The following is an 18,670-nucleotide window of genomic DNA, read 5'->3' on the forward strand; positions in this document are numbered from 1 at the left end:
CGGGGACGGGTCGTCCCTGTTTCGGGCTCCTCCCTGACGCCAGGTGTCCCTCCGCAGAGCGTGCCCCGGAGCGGAGGGACGTGTGCTGGGGTCAGCGTGGAGAGGACGGCATGTGCGCGGGCTCCCTGGCCGGCCCGGCTCTCACCTTCGACGACTGCTGCTGTCGTCAGGGCCGCGGTTGGGGAGCCCAGTGCCGCCCGTGCCCACCGCGCGGCGCCGGTGAGCTGGCCCGGTTGGGGTTTACCAGGAGGGGGTATAGAAATGGGAACTGAGTGTAACAACATGGCTGACGCTCACCGCCCCTCCCAGGGTCCCAGTGCCCGACATCGCAGAGTGAGAGCAATTCCTTCTGGGACGCGAGCCCCCTGCTACTGGGGAAGCCCCCGCGAGGTGAGTGTAGTGGGAGGGACAGGGGCGGGGTTGCGCGGCCATCTGCAGGTGGAGGTGTTGACGTCTGTATTCCGGCCTTCTCAGAGGAGGACAGTTCGGAGGAGGATTCGGACGAATGCCGCTGTGTGAGCGGCCGCTGCGTGCCGCGGCCCGGCGGCGCCGTGTGCGAGTGTCCTGGAGGCTTCCAGCTCGACGCCTCTCGCGCGCGCTGCGTCGGTGAGGCAGGCCGCGGGGTGGACAGGGCAGTCGTGGCAGGGGGCGGGACCAAAGCTAGGGGCGGGGCGGGGCCCAGCGGAACCGGGGCGTAACTAAGAGCTTAAGGGGGCTGCTCGGCTTTGACGAAGTCCGCACCTGTTGCTCTCACCTCCAGACATCGACGAGTGCCGAGAGTTGAACCAGCGCGGGCTTCTGTGCAAGAGCGAGCGCTGCGTTAACACCAGCGGTTCCTTCCGCTGTGTCTGCAAGGCCGGTTTTGCGCGCATCCGCCCGCACGGGGCCTGCGTGCCCCAGCGCCGCCGCTGACATCGCCCTCGGCCCGGACCTCGGCGATCACCGAGGGGATTCTGCCCTGCACTTGGGGCGAACTCGGCCTCTAGTTTCTGCCCCGATCCGGGGCTCGGACCCAGGGAGCCTCCAGGGCTCACAGACAGACCCCTTCCCGCGCCGTGTGTCCCGAGGGCTCGCATGCCGGCTCCGCCCAGATCACAGGCGGAAGTTGGGTCTTCCCGGGCGCTGCTGGCCTTCCTCCTAGAGGGCATCTCCTAGAAACTGATAAATCAGATGTGCCTCATTACTCTTGGCTTTTGAAGCAAATTGATGTTCACATCTGTGGTGGGTCTGTGTTGGGCGGGGACTCCGCAGGGCAGCGCCAGACCCCAGCCTCCTGGGAGGGGCTACACTGAGCCCAGCACAGGCGTGTGAAATAAAATTTATTGTGGCTCTGATTATGTACACGTGTGATGTGCCAGGCCGCCCGGCCGGCTCGCATGATTTGTACAATAAATACATCCGTGGGGCCCACTCTCCGGCAGGAAGTACCCACACTAGCAGTTCAGTCCAGCTTCCGGGTTCCCAATTTCATGGGACCCCTGGCCACCTTCTTCTCAGCGCGTTTGGCTTCCATCTCCCGCCGACGCTCCTCACGCTTCTTCCGGGCCAGCTCGGCCTTCGCCTGCCCTGGGAGTGGGAAGCATAAGTTAGCTGAGGTCCTCAGGACAAGCCACGCCAGTCTCACCTTCCCAGCCCATACCTGCCCCAGGGTGCGTGGCCCTATTCCGTCAGCCCGCCCAGGGTAAGCACTTACGGCTCTCGGTCTCCAAGCCCTCCCAGTTGTCATCGCCCCAGGAGGCTGATCTCTGCTGAAAAGGGAAGTGTGGCTGGAGTGAAGGTGGACTCCCAGATGAGTTCCACCCCAGGTCTGTACCCTCCAGCCAGGTGGGTGCCAAGTACCTGTGCACCAGCCTCCCGACACGCTGACAGGGCAGCAAAGGGGTCGCCTTTGTCACTAGGCTCCAGGCCACCCCAGTTATATTCGCTGGCTAGCCGTGTGCCCTCTGGGGGTGGCTCTGGGGGGCTTGGCTCCTGCCAGCCCTGATCCCAGGAGCCCTCGGCTTCCCAGCTGCTCCAGTCTGACTCCAGGGATTTGTGGTTTGGGTTGTTGGTCTGTGGAAGAGTGGGAGGGGGAGGTAGTGCCAGCTTGGGGGAGGGAGGGGCCAGCCGCACCCCCATACATACCACGCCCTAGCTCACCTGGCTCACCTGTCCAGCATGGCTGGCCTGGCCCCCAGTTCCCCAGTCATCCTGTGGCGCCAACACAGACTCTGCTTCCTGCTGTAGTGTAGGAAGGTGAGCATCACCACAGACACCCCCCCCCACCTCCACCCAAAAGGTCAAGGAACCCCTCAGCCCCTTCTCAGCCCTGGGCTCTACCCCTTCCCCTGTCTGCCATCTCATTTGCTTCTCAGGCCCTGTTTCCTATCTATAATGTGGACATACTGAACCTGGGTTACTATCACTCCTCTACGAGGCTGGGGAACAAGATCTAGATGTGCCACACCCCTTCTCATGGCCTCGGGGGCCAGACTACTGTCAGCCAGATGGGAAACTGGGCCCTGAGCTCTGCTCCCTTTCCCTTCTGGGCAGCCACACGCCTTCCTCAGCCCATCCAGAACCCACTGCCCAGGCAGGACTGGGGTCTGGCTCTGTGCTGGGGGTAGGCTATCCATGCTGACCACTAGGGCTCAGTGGGCACTGGGGCTGGTGAAAGATGGACAGGTAGCAGAGGAGAGGAAGGAAGACCTGCGGGCTGTCCCACCTGCCACCCACCTGGCCTTTCTGACCCTGCTCCCAGGGGCCCTTGATATTTAGTGCGGACTCAGATGCCAGCTCTGGCCCACAAAAACCGCTCCATGACACCTTCTTGCCAGAGATGCTGTGCAGATGAGGGCAAGCCTGACTCCGGCCAAGCCCACAAATGGGCTTCTTGAATGGCAGCCTGCGACCCTGGAGGCGGGGTTTCCCCAGGGGAGGTGCCCGCTCAGCCCCACTCACTTCCAAGCTGCCCCAGTCTTCATCGTCCCATCTGTCAGCAGCAATGCTGTCCTCTGCTGTGTCCTTGTCCTCCTCTTGTTTCTCCCCGTGGCCTGAGGTTGTGGATGCAGCAGGGGCAGGGGGAGGGGCTGGGGCAGGCAGTCCTAGGGAGCAGAGGCTCACTGAGTTCCCATACACTGGGCTCCAGGAAGGTCTTGGAATAGGGCAGAGGTTGCTGGGGGTGGGGGTATAGGGAGAGGAAGCTCACAAGAGGACTAGACCCTACCTTGTCCCCTGTGTCCCCATAACCCCCCAGGGGGAGCCAGACAGTAATAGCTCCTGGGTGCCAGCACCCCTAAGCCCTCCCAGTCACTGATGCAGCCAGGATGGGTCACTCACCCTCGGGCGTGGGTCTCTGGGGCATGTTGGTCTCAGCCGGGGCAGCCGTGGGGTGTGCACGGATCAGTTTAGAGGTGAGTGAGGAGACCCCAGTCACGGCCCAGCCTGCCCAGCTAGCTGCGGCTCCCCCCATTCCAGGGCTGGAGGCTGCGTGGACATCCTTCTCTGGGCAGTGACAGGAGGGAGACAAGGTGTAGGCATGTCAGGCTCCCATGTGGAGGGTGTCAGGAGGGCAGTGACTTAACAGAGAAGACTGTGGTGCCCTTCACAGGCCTGTGTTTCCTATCTGTGAGATGGAGTGGGCAGAGATATGGTGACAAGTCTGCTCCCTACGGTTCTCCCAGTTTTCAATTACTCCAATGAAGTAATGGGACTATGACATGTGATAGTAAAGGATGTGGCAGGAGGAAGAGGGGACATGAATGTGGGCCACTCACCCACTTCGGCCAGCTGGGTGGGGTCCTCTGATACAGATTCCAGTTTGGACAAGAAGCTTCGAATGGCCTTGAAGGCCTGTGGGGTAGTAGGGGGCAGAGCTGCGGCCTCCTGCATTCCAGGGAGCCCACCAGGCCACCAGGGCCCAAACACCCCAAGTCCCAGCCCTAGGGCCCAGCCCCAGCTGTGCCTCACCTGGTCCCGCACAGATTTCTCAGGATCCACAGTGAGGCTGCAGAGCAGAGGCAGGATCTTGTGGGCACAGTCGTTCATTGAATAGAGGTTGTGGGTGGCAGCGAAGCCCAGGACACCCGCTACCCGAGATGGTGCAAACGGGTCCTTAGTGGCCCGGCTGAAGGCGGAAGTGAGGACCCTGTGTCTGGTCTGGGGTGGGGCAGGGGAAAGGGCTCCTGAGTGGAGAGTCAGTACTAGGGCCCAGAACTGCCAGGCCTTACGTCCCAAAGCAGGGGCCCTCCATGGACGCCAGTATCTGAAAAATGTGGGCTAATCACTAACAACTTAAATGGGGAGAATTTACTTAAAACCTTGGGTCTTGGTTTCTCCCACATCCCTGGGCTCAGGTTGCCTCAGGGTGACAGAGGCAGAGCAGCAGCTGCCCCGGGGGGAGCCTGTGCCTCTCTTCCCACCTGCCCTGCTGAACTGATTCATTCATTCCTGTTAACTGGGTGCTGCATTTACAGGGGTCTGCATTTACAAACCCTGAGGGGCAGACAAGCCATGGAGCCAAGCAGGCCTGGGTTCAGTTCCTATATCACCACCTACTAACTTTGGGACCTGGTGCGATTCACTGTACCTCTTGGCACTGGGGGCACCCAGGGCCTAGGTCTCCAGGAAGGATGATGGCCCCCACACACAAGGAGGCCCGGCTGTGGAGGAGGCTATGACCCTGTGACACTGACAGAACTCCTGGCACTCACGCTGGCACTGAGGTAGGAGCCAATTTTTCCCAGACAGACAGTAGTGTTGCAGCGGATGGGACCCTGTTCATCCTTGGCCTGCAGCCGTGCAAAGTGCTTCATCAGCTCCACATTGAGGTTGGCCTCATTCAGCTTCGGGGCTAGGAGCAGCATGGACTGCAGGATTGGGAACAGAGGAAACTGTGGGCCAGGGCAAGCAAAGGGCCACATGTAGGAGTGACCTTCTGAGAGGGTTCAGAGGCCAGTGGTAGCCATGGGCACTGAGGAGACCTGGCAGAGCCCTCCCAAACATACCTCCCATCCAGAATGCCAAGGAAAGGGATCCCCAATTCTGTCCCCTTTACAGAAAAACCTCCAGAGTTTGTCTGTATCCTGTCTCCCGTGTCTCTTCTGCTCACTTGCGTGCACTCTACTCAGACTTTAACAAAAATACCCCCTTACACTCTGTACCAATTGGCTTGGGGCACAGTCACCACTGACCTCCATGGTGCTAAATCCAACGGCCGGTTCTCCACCCAAACCAACTTGATCCCTCAGCAGTTTTGACACCCCTGAGTTCTCTCTCCTCCTTGAAACTTCTGACTCTGGTCTTCCAGGACACCACCCTCTCCTAGTTGTCCTCTGACCTTGTCAGCTGCACCTTCTCCACCTCCTTTTGCGGAGGTCTTACTGTTCAGACCCCCCAGAGCTGCTCCTCGGGTCTTTTCTCTTCTACACCCCACCCTAGGTGATCTCACCCATTACACAGCTTTGAATGCCCGTTAGCTGACAATGCCCAGGTGCACACCTCCGGCCCGGACTTCTTCCCTAAACTTTACACACACATAACCAGAGGCCACCTGGACATCTCCATCTCCACATCTCACAGACGTGGCCATGCCTGAGCCCAGCCTCCTCCTGCAAACCTGTTCCTTCCAGTCTTCTCAGTAAATGGCAGTTAGCCTTCCAGCTGCTCAGACCAGAAACCACCTCTACTGCAAATCCATCCATCAGCAAATACTGCTGGATTCACCTTTGGAATGTGGTCCCTGCTCTCCACCTGCCACCACTTGGATCTGAGCCACTGTCATCTCTCACCTGGGCCACTGAACAGCCCCAACAGTGTCCACCTTGCTCTGACAGTCAACTTTCCACACAGCAACACACCAATCCTTTTGAAACAAGCCAGACCGTGTCAGTGCTCGGTTCCATACCCCAGGACCTCCGTCTCACTCCCAGAAAATCTGGTCCCTGACACACCCTACAAGGCCCTGGCCCTCAACCCCACCACTACCCCTCAGACTCCACCTCCCACAACCATGCCCCTGCAGACACGCTAAACCTCCTGCTGCTAGTTCTACACTCCAGGCACATGTCAGCCTCAGGACCTCTGCACAAGCTGTTCCTTCTGCAGGGAAGACATTTCCTCCAGACTTCCATGAAGCTCAATCCTTCACCTCCTTTCCTTAAATGGCCCCTCCTTGCCAATGTCTTCACTGACCACTGCTTTTGAAACTACAAACCCTTCTCTTCACACTTTCCATCTCTTCCTAATATAATATATATTTTCTAATTCTGTTGACTGTCTGCCAAGCCCATTCCTCATCCCCTTGAAAAGAAGCCCATGAGGTGCAAGGAGCTTGGTCTGCCTGTGCATACTGCATCCTAGCAGAAGGCACAGGGCTGGGCACAGACAGGCACTCAGCCAGTGAAGCCAAACCCACCCTGCTTCCCCCACCAGCTGCTGAGCTGCACCCACAGCCTGCACCCACATGTAAGATGGTGCCTGCCTTTCCATAATCTGCTCAGACCCACAGGTTGAAATCAAGGCCTCTGTGTCCTGGGATGAGCCCTCTCCAAGCCTTAGAGAACCAGGGGTAGCCACTCTGGGCCTGGCCACACCCACCTTGACGGTCTGCTCGCGGATGGCAGGGTTGGTGTCCAGGAAGCCATGCACGACGTGGGGAAAGATCTGGGTGTTAACTGTTGGCTCATCAAGGTATTGGATGAACTGCTCCATCTGTGGCCCAGGCAAGGGCAAGAGAACAAGGTCAGCCCCTCTACCCTGCACCATAGCCATAGCCATAGCCATAGGCCCACTCTCGGCTTGGTTTTTCCACCTGGCAGGCACAGGCTGGCCAGGCAAGTCTCCTGAGCCCCACACCTTGCATCTGGCCTTTCTCAGGCCCAGAGCGGTAAGGAGAGGGCAGAGGATACAGGAAGAGCCAGGGACTGGGAGTTAGAGGGCCTGTTCTCTGGTTTTGTGTCGTGCCCCCTCTCTTAGAGCCTCCTCTACTGCCTCTTCTATAAAAGGGGGTATAACTCCACCCAGACAAGTGCTGGGAGGAGGGATGGTGCATTCCCCAGTGGAGAGAGAATGACACATGGGAGCCAACAGGTACTTCCTGGCTCACAAGGGGTCCCCACCCTTGAGTTCATCCTGTCTGATGCTCCCAGCTGCCCTGGGATTGGCAGGAGAGGGTATCCCCACTCTATGGGGCTAGAGGGAGCAAGCCAGGAACAGAGAGTGCTGGAGGGGTGTTTAAGCCCTGTGTATATGTTCAGGGAGGGGTTTCTGCAGTACCTGGGCAGGGGTTCCAGCAACCAGGGTGGGGTCAGTGAATGGGGTCTGGCCACAGCCTCTACCTGCTGCAGGAGGCGGATGCGCATGGCCCGGTCGGTAGATGAGAACATCTTCACCACAACAGGAATGATCTTCTGCTGATACTCCTCAGCGCAAAGGAACTTGCCCACCTGAGAGCAGGCGTGGGAAGAGGGGCTCAGTTATACCCACAGGCGTGGGTGACTTCACTGGGCTCATTAATGTGCTCAGGTTCATTTCCCAGCATGAATGGGGTGATCAGGGGTGAGGCATTTCCTCTGCAGCCCCTGTCCATTATCCACATTAGAGAGCTCTGCCCTTAACCTTTCTGGGTCAAGGTCTCTCTCAGGTGGCTGATGAAAGCTATGGGCCCATCTTATATAAGATTAGGCACCGATATGCCCCATGCACATATATGTGTGCAGAGTTCTGCCTGCAATTTCTGAGGGTTCCCAGCTCCACAAGATTCGTTTACTGTCTTTCCCCCCCACCTGGCCCATGGCAAGTCCCCTCAGGGGAAAGGGTTCTCCCAGAGTGGAGAATGGCAGGTGCCCAGGTAGGGTGGGCTGGGGGCTAAGGAAGAGCTGGGGAGGATCTAGCCCCTAGAATCCAAGAGAGCTGAGTGCCAAGTGGTCAAAAGGAAGGATGTAAAGTGGGGCGGGGAGGTGACTCCTGGGCTCTGGGAACCAGGGTGCACACGTCAGACGAGGGGGCCATCTCTGGAAATGGAGGAAGGGCTGTAGGCTCTGAAGCAAGGGGTCTTTGGAAAAAGAATCTTGGAGGCATAGGGTTTCCTCTTCCAAAAGGACAGCCTCCCGACAGCTGGTCAGGTGGCCCTGGCATGCTGAACCAATGGGATGTTGGCAGGAAGCGCTTCCTCCAGTGGGCTTGGGTCTGCCCAAACCAGGCTGCCCCTCCCCAGAACGCCCAGCAGGGCTGGCCCTATCCTAGGGGAGGCTCTACCCCTTCTACCATTCAGACCTACCCAGCCAGTCTCTTCACCCCACAGGCCCCACTCACCTTGAAGAGGGGCGTGAGGACAACAGCCCCCGCATTGCCGAACTCGAAGGCAGTCAGCAGCTGGGGCAGTACCTTGTGCCGGCAGAAATCTTCAGGGAATGAGTCTAGGCTCTTGCTCAGTTCTTGGAAGAACTTTTGCTTCTCAGCTGGCTCTTTGATCTGGGGGAGCAACGACAGGATGCAGGGAGGAAATCAGCCTGGTCAGGGCCCTTCCCAGCCATGGGCGAGGACAGGGGGTCACCCTCAGCTTGAAGGTGAACTTAAGCTTGAACTTAACCCAACTGCCTGGGTTCAAATCCCAGCTCCTCCATTTATTGGTTGTGTGACCTTGGGCAAGTCCCTCTGCTTGTAAAGTGGGATAATAACTCTACTACTTCATAGGTTGAATCTGAGGAGTCAACCAGCAAGTGCACATACAGGCTGCCAGCACAGTGCCTGGCACACAGCTGCTCAGTCGTGGCTGTCCTGCTATCCACTGCCACCTGACAGGCCACTAGGAACACAGCTACATGAGTGATGGGGCCCTTTATCAGCGTCATCTTGACTCTTCCTAACAATACAAGGTGTGAGTGCCATCAGCCCAACACAGTCAGGAAACTGAGGCTCAGAGAGGTGAAGAGGCTTACTCCGTTCCCGGGCCCTGGCAACTCCCCGTGGGGTGGAGCTCACGGCAGGCTGTGGGCAGGCAGAGATTGGGTGCAGTTTGCCCCAGACCTGGTCCCGCCATGAGCCCGAGCAGGCCAGGCTGTCAAGTCAAAGGTCTTCGGTAGTCCTCCTGACCTCCTTCTGAGGCTCTAATAGCCCAACTCACATTTCCTCGGGACAGAGTATGTGCCAGGCAGGACTATGTACTAAAACCTTTCCACAGGTTAAATAATCCTCCCCACAACTGTATGAGGTAGCTGCCAACATAATCTACATTTACTCCAAGAGGGAAGCTGAGGCACAGAAAGGGCAAGGAGCTTGACTGAAGTCACACAGCTAAGCTGCAGTCAGGAAAGGGTTTGGCTCAGTGGTCTGGTACCTCTGCAGTGCTACACCCTGTGAGGAGGTGCCATCATTCCCCCCTTTACAAATGAGAAGGCTGAGGCTCAAGGTCACCAGCCAATAGTGATCAGGCAGTGAATATAACCCAGTCCTGTGTTGCTTCCAAAATTCCTGTACTCTCTGCTGATTCCTCACCCCCGAGCTGATCCTAGCCCAGAAGAGGCAGCCTCTGGCTGGGGATGAGGAGGACCTGGTTGGCTCCAGAACAGCTTAGTCCAGCGTGGGAGGCAGGGTTGGTGCTCTGACAGCAGGGGTCGGGGTTGGGGGGTGAGGCAAGGCCCAGGAAAAGGCCAAACCACAGCCAAGGTCACACATGGAGAGACAGCTGGGCTGTCTCTACCACTCCACCCAACGACAGGAAGGGCACCCCTGGCCACTGCCCTCCTACGTTCCCCCGCGGACTGGCCAGAAACACCCCATTTCTTATGGGGCACATTTTAAGAAGTGCAGCCTTGCTGAGGCACCATGTGGGGAGACCTCTGTGTAACAAAAACTGCTGCCCCCACACTGCCTAGGGGCAACAGGGCTCAGCATTTCCAACGCTTCTTCAAGATGCAGCTCAGGGTCCCCATCCCCCAAAGGCCCTCTCTCGGCCACCTCTCCGTGTGCCCCCCACACACCATATCAGAGCAGGAGTCAGAGCAGAGCCCCCCTCCTCCGTTCCCTACAACAGCCCTACGGACCAGCAGATACCACTCGTACGCCCACTACATAGATACAGAGGCTCAGAGAGGCGAAGCCGAGGACTCCCTCCTCACATCTTTCCATTTGCTGTTCCCTCTGCCTAGAATGCTTTTCCTCAGTTACCGTCCCTCTGGCTCCCACCTGCACACCCTTCAGGTCTCAGCTCACCCTGCGGGATCCCCTTCCTAATCCCCTTGCCCCCCGCTAGTTTCCTTCTTGGCAGTTGGGCCCATCCCAGGGAGCGTGCATGTCCTCGTTTATATGTTTCTGTCCCCTTCCTCCAGTGAGTCCCCAGGGGTGGGGACCTGGTCTGCCTACTCCCTGCTAGATGCTAGGGCAAGGATCTGGGTCTGACTCTTTTTCCCTCCCCTGCTGCCCCCACTGCAGCTCAGCACCAGGCATGGAACGCATCAGAGACTGGGCCAGAATGTACGTGCGGAGTTAATGGAGTACCATGAGCAGTCACTAAGCACCTACTATGTGCCAGACACTCTAACTATGCACTTTAAGTTACTGAATCCTCAGCATGCACCGGTGAAGTTAGGGGTTTCCTTTGAAGTAGGACTGAGCTTCAGCCAAGGGAAGTCACACAGTAAATAAGAGGTGGAGCTGGGGTTTGAGCCCAGAGAGCCTGGTTCCGCAGTCTGTGCTTATCTCCAAGGGACTATATATGCGGGAGCCAGCAAAGTGGGGAGGGGGCAGGGGTAAGGAACGCAGGACCAAAGCCCAGGGTCGGGTGGGGGACTCACCTGAATCTCTTCCAGGAAGAGATTGGTCTCCACAAAGCGGTTGTTCATGAAGCCACCAGGCGCCCGGCAGTTCTGCAGGAAACGGGCTGGATTGGGGCGCACCTTGGGGTTGGCTCCAACCAGCTCACAGTAGTGGGGCACCAGCGATTTGGGGACCTGTGGGAAGGGTCAGTGTCAAGGCAGGGCTGGCTGGCTGACAGGGAGGGGCTGGAGTGGGGTTGGACACTCACCTTTCCAGGGTTGCGCAGAGCAGCTGCCCGAGGTAGGGGCCCGTTGAAGACTTCCCAAATGAGGCAGCCCAAGCGCCACATATCAGCTGACCTGAGACAGTAACCAAAGCTGCTCCAGGCCCTGCCACCTGCCAGCACAGGCCTCCAACCTGCCCTGGGCACCAGGTACTGACTACATGGCAGACTCTGGGCTGTGTCCCCCCACGGATCCTCCCATTAGCCCCCAAAAGCAGGTTTCATTAGCCCCATTTAACAGATAGAGAAAGCAAGGCTCGGAGAAGCAGGGTTGTCTACCCCAGGTCAACTTTCAAATTCAGAACCACCTAACTCCAAAGTTTATGTTTATCTTGTTCTACCTCCCTGAGGATCCTGGGAGCAGAAAAGTGGGTTCCACCTGAAGACCTTGGTTCCCACTCAAGTTGGGTAGCAGGGGATAGGGGAATGCCAGCTAGCTGCAGGGGCTTCTAGAACAGGGCTGGTTGGGACATACTATCCCCAGTCACCCACCACTTCTCTCTGACTGCTCTGCCACTGCCATCAGCCAACTCTGGGGGGTCATACTGCTCGAGCTCAGGGATCCCCTTGTGGGGGGGTCCCCCACCATTGCCCTGAGCCGAGTACATGTAGTCCAGGCCCCCAAGCTTCCACTCGCCAGCACGGTCCACGAACACAGCTGCCATGCAGACATTGTTGTGGATGAGGCTGCAGTCGTTGACCAGGAAGCTAAGGGCTTTCTGGGGACAGAAGGAGCCATCACACCCCAGCACCCAAAGCCCCACCCCTGCCCACATCACCACTACCCCCCACCTCACCACAATCTGGTGTAGACCCCAGGAGAGCTCCAGCTCCTTCAGGCCACCAGCCTCTACTCGTGCCTTGAGGTACATTCCCAGTGGGGTGACAGCCTCTGTCACTACGTGGAGGCATTTGTCTGTCTGAAGAAGGGGATACAGAATGAGGACAGGAAGGGGAAATGAGAGAGATGATGGGGGAGAGGAACGGATAAGGGGACGTCAAATCTGGGGGTGCTGAGGCAGAGGGGTGGAAACTGAGGGGCGACAAGTACCTCCAGCCCATCGATGTAGGCCAGAATGTTGGGGTGCCGAAGAGTTTTGAGGCGCTTGAAGGCAGCTTTGGCCACCTGGGTCTGCTCTTCGGCGCCTGGCTTCACATCATACACAAAGATAGACACCGGGCTGCCTGTGGCCTGGGGGAGAAAGGTCTCGGGGGTTTGCGGGGGGCCGGGGCTGACCACTCCAACCTCGCGCAGGTCCCCACACCTGTTACGTGCCTAAGGAAAGGCCTCCTGGCGGACCTCTCCCCAGGTCAGCCCCCGGGGACTTAGTTGAGCCACGTGACCCCGGTTCCGTCCGCCTGTCGGGCCCTAGATCCTCCCGTCCGCCACGTCGACACTGGTCGTACCCCTTCCCCGGCCCGTTCCCCCGGAGGCTCCGCAGCCACGTCAGGCGGGGCGCGACGCGGCGCCGCCGGCGGCGCTGCCCAGGCGAGACCGAGGTCTGCCGCGGCCTTCGGAGCAGGGCAGCTCTCACCTTCTTGCGGCCGCGGTGCAGGACCCAGGGTCCGGGCGGGCCGTTCTCGGGGGGCTCCGGGATGAGCTCGAATGGAAAGTCCCGGACCGGGTCCCGGGCAAAGAACCACATCATCCCCGCCGCCGCCGCCGCGAGCTCGGGAGCCTCAGCGCCCGCTCCTCCGGCGGCCCGAGCCGGGGCGGGGCGGGGCGGGGGCGGGGCCGTACGGCTGGGGGCGGGGCCATGGTGGGGGCGGGGCCGGAGCAACTCATTCCCCGCGCAGGGCGCGCGGGCCCAGGGCCGCCAGTGACGTGGGGGGGGGGACGTGGGGGAGGGACGTGGGCGGGTCCCTCAGACACTCTGAGCTTCCGCGTCCTTCCTTAAGTCAAAAATGTGGGGCGTAGAGTCCACCTCCTAGCGTTATTATAAGGACTGAGAAGGCACCGAGGACGGAGAAACCGAGGCAGGGAGGAGGATGGAAGAGGAAGTGCTGAAGGGGTGCCGTAAGGAGTGAGGTAGAGGCTCAGGGAGAGTGATTGTCCCCGGGCCAGATGCTCTGTCTCACCAGCCTGTGGGAGAGCCCCAGGGAGGCGTCCGTGCTGGTGAAATGACGGAGTGACCAGGGGAGGGGCGCAGGAGGCAGAGCCCCTGAGAAAGGGCGTGGGGAGGGACTCCAAGGGAGTCCAGGAGCCCCGCAGCAGGAGAGGGGACCTGCGGCGGAGGAAGAGGCAGTGACCCCAGGAAAGGAGTCAGGTAGAGGAGGAATAGCCCAGTATGTCCAGAAGAGGCCAGAGGGCCAGCAGCGGCCCTGCTCTCCTGGGCCCAGCAGACCCGACTCCCTAGTCTAGAAGGCCGGCATCTCCTCCAGGCTCTGAGTGCCTGTGTGGACAGGGGCCGGCAGTGGTAAGGTGGTGTCAGCAGCTCTAATGCCAGTGACACTGGCAGGGATGCAGCCTCTTAGCTGGACAGAGCCAGCGTCCGGGAGGGGCTGGACAAGCAGGGAACCCAGGGTTGGGGACAGTCCCGCAGCCACACCCTGTGGAGTGTCAGTGAGATCCTGGAACTGATTATGAAATACCTGCTTGGGATGCCTTTGGGAGCAGATTCAATGGCAGGGACACCAAAGTCAGCAGAGCTGGTTCAAACCCCGGCTCAGCTCCTCTCACTGACTGCAAACTCACCTTACCTTCTGGGAGCCTCAGTTCCCCCATCTATAAATTAGGATGAACAGTGCCCTGTGCCTCACCTGACACAGAAGAGCCCCTCAGCAGAGACTCATTCTCTCCCTTTCCTCATCCAAGTACTTGGGCAGGAAGGACAGTTGCACAGAGGGAGGATCACATGCGGCGTTGGCTGCTCAGAGCAGGAGGTTGGTTGCTCCAGAGGAGATGCAATAGGATGACAAGCAGCAGAGCCTAGAGGCCGATGCCTGGGTTCGAATCCCATTTCTATGGGATCTTGGGCAAGTCACTGTATCCCTTTTCCTCATTTGTAAGTGAAGACATAAGAGTAACTATGTAAGTATTCACCGTGGTAGTCAGTGGAAGTATTTAGCTCCATATAAATAGCACACTGGAGAGGGAAATGGAAAGCTTTGGAAAGGAACTTGTAAACAAGACGTAGCATAAATGAAAAATAAAAAGGGAGTGATAGGAAGAGCCCAGTGCTGGAAGTGATGTATCAACCAGAGATCTTCAGAAGATGGCACAGGAGGTGAAAATAATCCTTGAAGGCAAGAAACTTAAACCCTCAAACACAGTGCCCCTGACAAGGTAGAGGGTAAGGAAATAAAGCTGTGATCACCGCCAGGCTTAGGACATTTTTTTCAGTCTTGCAATATAGCAGCCTAACTGAATGTTTTTATTTTCTCTAGGAAACTGATAAGTCTTTATTCTCACTGTAACTTTTTATTTATTATTAAGAAAGTAGTGTTCCTCTCCTCTCATGAAATAAAATCATTTTTCTGTTACTCAATTGATAAGAACTTGAAAAATCCTTTGGTTGTATATTCAAGTAATATTCTGCCCTCAGAGCATCAAGAGTTGGGGCAAGGAGGAATTCAGGATTTCAGGCACTGCTGGTGGGGATTATTTGGCACAGCTATAGTGAAGGACAAGTTGGCAATAAGTGTTACTTTGCCCCAGTAATTCCACTTCTACAGATGTATGCTACACAATCCCTCATTCAAGTATGCAAACATTTACACAAAGTCGTGTAGTTATTAGAGCCTCAATTATGGTGTCAGACAGCCTGTATCCCAGCTCTGCTGCTTATGAGCCATGTGACTTTGGACAAGTTATTTCCTCTCTTTGTACCTCAGTTTTCTCATCTGTAAAATGGGTAGAATAATTGCTTTATTCCATAGGTGTGGTAGGCTGAATCGTGTCTGCTCAAAGATGTCCACTACTGAATCCTTGGAACCTGTGAATATATTACTTTATATGATAAAAGGGACTTTGCTGTTGTGATTAAGTTAAGGATTTTGAGATGGAGAGATGATCCTAGTTTATCCAAGTAAGTTCACTGTAGTCACAAGGGTCCTTATAAGAGGGAGGCAGGATGATCACTGTAAGTAGTAGGAGATGTGATGGTGGGAACAAGAGGGTGGAGTGATGTGAGAATGGGGCCGTGAACCAAGGAATACAGGCAGCCTCTAGAAATGAAAGACAAGGAAACAGATTCCTCCCCTGCAGCCCTCAGAAAGGACACAGCCCTACCGACAACTTCATTTTAGACTTCTGTCATCTAGAACCGTAAGAGAATAGATTTGTAATAATTTGTTGTAATATCCATAGAAGCTAATACAACAGGCTTCTTGTGAAGATTCATAAGTTAATATATGTAATTAGTGTATAGCACACAGTGAGTGCTCAATAAATGACAGCTTTTATGTGGATCATAGGACTGTTTTGTAATAATGGAAAAGTGGAATAATACATCAGGAGTGGAGTAATTCAAAACTCCATCCATATAGTGAGACCACAGCAGCAGTTAATAGGAAAGAGGCTGCTCTATAGCTATTGTGGAGCTGTGAAGATGATGATCACAGTATCAGCTGTTTTCTGAGTCCTTCCTGCATGTCAGGCCTGGGCTAAGCCTCTGCTGCATTCTCTCTCCTGAGCTTCAACAGTAGGCAGGATCTATTTCAGTCTGAGAGAAACCATAAAGCAATTTGAACAGAGGAAGTCTAATATAAAGAATTATTAACTATACGAGGGATTGGAGCAATAAGGAATTGGCTGGCAAGAAATAAAGAGAACACTACAGGACTAGCAGATATAAGAAGCACCCACACACAGGAAAAGCCCCCCATCCAGCCCCAGGTCTGAGATCCAGGCTTGGCGGGAGAGGGGGTGGCTGTGGCTCACTGAATAGTGGAGAAGTTGATGGAGTATTGTGCAGGCCCTGTGGAACTTGCCGGAAAGCCATCATCCTTTAGGCTGCTAGGGAAGAAGTATCCCTATACTCCTAGGGTGGGGGTGGGATGCTGGGGGAAGCAGCTGCGGCTGGGTGCTGCTGGTCACCTGCACTGCCCGAGCCTGGTCAGCGGCAAAGCTGACCCTGTGGCAGAAGCTGAGCTGGAGGGAGACCTGGCTACTGCTGTGCAGGCCAGCTGAGAGGAGCACAGAGACACCAGGAGGCAAAACCTCTTCCTCAGGAAATGTCCGTCAGTGCCCTCTACTGGCAAAATTTAACATTGTGCCATCTGGCAAAGAAAATATTTAAAGGGCCCAGGTCCATTTTCATAGAGCAGGCAAACATGATGAATTTGGAGCTGAGAGGTAATAAATAATTGACACAGCATCATTAGTTCCATTTTTACATATGAGGAAACTGAGGCTCCAGAAAGGGGAAGCAGCACAACCAGGGCTAGGATTTGCTTTGCTCTCCAAAGCTTTTAGAAAGCAGGTCGCAAAAGTATCTGTACTACATCATCCTGGCAACAACTCCACTACCCGTAGACAGACACAGACACACTCCCCAGCCGGGAGGGCTGCATACCGAATGCCAGCGGCTCCCAGGATGTGCAGATAGCAGGTTCTTCTTACTGCATTATTAGGTTGAACGGTATAAAATCGCTGTTTATAGGTCAAAAATAGTGAAGTACTGACAATTTCAAACGGTTTGAACATAATATTTATTTCTGTGATGTGATATTTGAAGTTTTCACAATGAGTATGAATTACTTTCATAAAAAATTAAATGGGAAATGTCGTTGACATGATGCCTGGAGGCCTGCAGGGGAGCTCTTGTGCCCATCGCGCCATGAAAATCACAGACCCCACCGAAAAGAAGAGCCCCACACCTTGCAAGTCCATCTGCTTTAGCTACTTTACTTCCCGGCGGGAGGAAGAGCTGCTGCTCACCCCAGCGATGGCCCAGCCAACGGGAGAGACTGTCACTACTTAACCACTGAGAAGCCACAACATGCGGGACTCCCAGTTTACCCCACTGGACTTTTTACTTAGAATGCCCCCCTCAAACTTGCCATTCCTCTATAAAAGAGCATTCCTCTCCTTTGTTCTCTAGACGTGCCTGTAGTTTTGCCATAGCTTGCTTATCCCAAATAGAAATTCTCTGCTGTTCCTGAATAAATCCATTTTTGATGGCAACATCTGACAGTTTATTTTTGAGGTTAACAATATGTATACTTACACATACATACACATATACATGCACCTATAATAAAAAGTAGGTATTGTATATGCATATTTTGTATTGTCCTCCCTCCTGCTATCTTTTGACTGTAGTGGTATCTTTCCCTCCAATAAAATAGAAACTTTAAGCCAGGGAAAAATATTTTTTGTTCAATCCTCTGCAAGTTCCCAAGAACACCTTGCTAATGGTCCATGCTTTGTTTTCTGATGGCTTACCATAGAAAACCCTGTCATTTGTGTTCTTTCTACTTAATTTATGAGATTTAAATCATGAAACAGCAAAAGCTGCTATTAAACAATGGGGAATCTTATGTGGCAATTAACTGAATTTAACTTTAGAAAGTATTTAACTGTGTTTTGTCCTAAGTCTAAATATTCAAAATTCAAAAAAGACATATCAGTGTCTTGAAAAACATATGAGAATAACTTTAAGGTAAAAGTTACTTTGCCTTCACACTATTCCCTTTCAAAAAAACGGTTCTGTATTCTTATTTGCTTTTTTTTTAAAGCAAATATGATATCTAAAAAAGAAGCTGCTGTGGCACTTCTCTGTTGTAGTAAGCAGAATGGTGATCTCCCCCCCAAAATGCCCATATCCTAATTCTCAAAACCTATGTGAATGTTATATGACAAATGGGGAGTTAAGGTTGCAGATGGAATTAAATTTATGAATCATTTGGCCTTAAAATAGACTGTCCTAGATTATCCTGGTGGGCCCTATGTAATCCTGAGAGCCCTTGAAAGTGAGCGACCCAGCACAGCAGAACAGACATTCTTCTCAAATACACCTGGAACAGTGCTCAAGATACCCATAGGCTAGGCCAAAAAAAATAAGCCTAACTAAATTTAAAAGTAAAGTAATACTACAAAGTATGTTCTCTGAACACAATTGAATGAAATTAGAAACTAATTATAGAAAGAAATTTGGGAAATACAAATATGTTTTTATTAATTTAAAAACAATACACTCCTACATAACCAATTTCAAGGTTAGGAAAAAAATTAAAAGGGAAGTTAGCAAATATTTTGAGCTGAATGGAAACGAAGACATAACATACCAAAACTTATGGGATGCAGCCAAAGAGTGCTTAGAAGGAACTGTATTGCCTTAAATGCCTATACTGAAAAAGAAGAAATATCTCAAGTCAGTAACCTAAACATCTACCTTAAAATACTGGAAAAAAAGAAAAGAAAACTAAAGTTAAGCAAAAAGGAAGAAAATGATAAGAGTGGAAATTAATGAAATAGTAGAAAACAGTAAAGAAAAATCAATGAAACCAAAACCTGATTATTTGAAAATATTAGTAAACTTGACAAATCTTTAGCTAAGTCAATCAATAAAAAAAGAAAACTCAAATTACTAGAATCACAAGTAAAACAGGGGACATTCCTAATGACCTCATAGAAATACAAAGGATTTTAAAGGAATACTATAAGTAATTGTGTGCCAGTAAATTAGATGACTTAGATGAAATGCGCAA

General features: G+C 54.2%; 2 protein-coding genes across 13 annotated transcripts in view; one reads left to right on the top strand and one right to left on the bottom strand.

The window, feature by feature from the left end:
• Positions 1–1,334, top strand: part of LTBP3 (latent transforming growth factor beta binding protein 3) — a 17,495-nt gene extending 16,161 nt beyond the window's left edge. For all 8 annotated transcript variants that reach the window (XM_036995355.2, XM_036995354.2, XM_036995352.2 and 5 more), the window contains 4 exons: positions 58–219; positions 310–390; positions 475–606; positions 761–1,334. In XM_036995355.2, the coding sequence (XP_036851250.1) occupies positions 58–219; positions 310–390; positions 475–606; positions 761–912 (527 nt within the window). In that variant the 3' untranslated portion in view covers positions 913–1,334. The remainder of the gene's footprint in view (positions 1–57; positions 220–309; positions 391–474; positions 607–760) is intronic.
• On the bottom strand, positions 1,307–12,747 carry SCYL1 (SCY1 like pseudokinase 1). 5 transcript variants are annotated; one of them, XM_036995364.2, is made up of 18 exons: positions 12,553–12,747; positions 12,069–12,209; positions 11,815–11,937; positions 11,510–11,736; positions 11,003–11,093; positions 10,773–10,928; positions 8,293–8,451; positions 7,317–7,424; positions 6,577–6,690; positions 4,692–4,847; positions 3,949–4,137; positions 3,756–3,831; positions 3,319–3,483; positions 2,941–3,083; positions 2,149–2,217; positions 1,840–2,052; positions 1,694–1,748; positions 1,307–1,566 (listed from the first exon to the last, which is right to left on the bottom strand). In XM_036995364.2, exons 1-18 carry the CDS (start codon positions 12,664–12,666, stop codon positions 1,442–1,444), a joined length of 2,424 nt encoding a protein of 807 aa, XP_036851259.2. In that variant the 5' UTR covers positions 12,667–12,747; the 3' UTR covers positions 1,307–1,441. The 5 variants fall into 5 exon arrangements, with proteins under 5 accessions (XP_036851259.2, XP_036851255.2, XP_036851257.2 ...); XM_036995360.2 differs by having other exon boundaries at positions 1,694–1,745; positions 2,140–2,220; XM_036995362.2 differs by having other exon boundaries at positions 2,140–2,217; positions 12,553–12,746.
• Between the last annotated feature and the right edge of the window lie 5,923 nt (positions 12,748–18,670).

This window comes from Manis javanica, chromosome 11 (genome assembly GCF_040802235.1).
Source record: "Manis javanica isolate MJ-LG chromosome 11, MJ_LKY, whole genome shotgun sequence".
In the NCBI taxonomy this organism is placed as follows: Eukaryota; Metazoa; Chordata; class Mammalia; order Pholidota; family Manidae; genus Manis; species Manis javanica.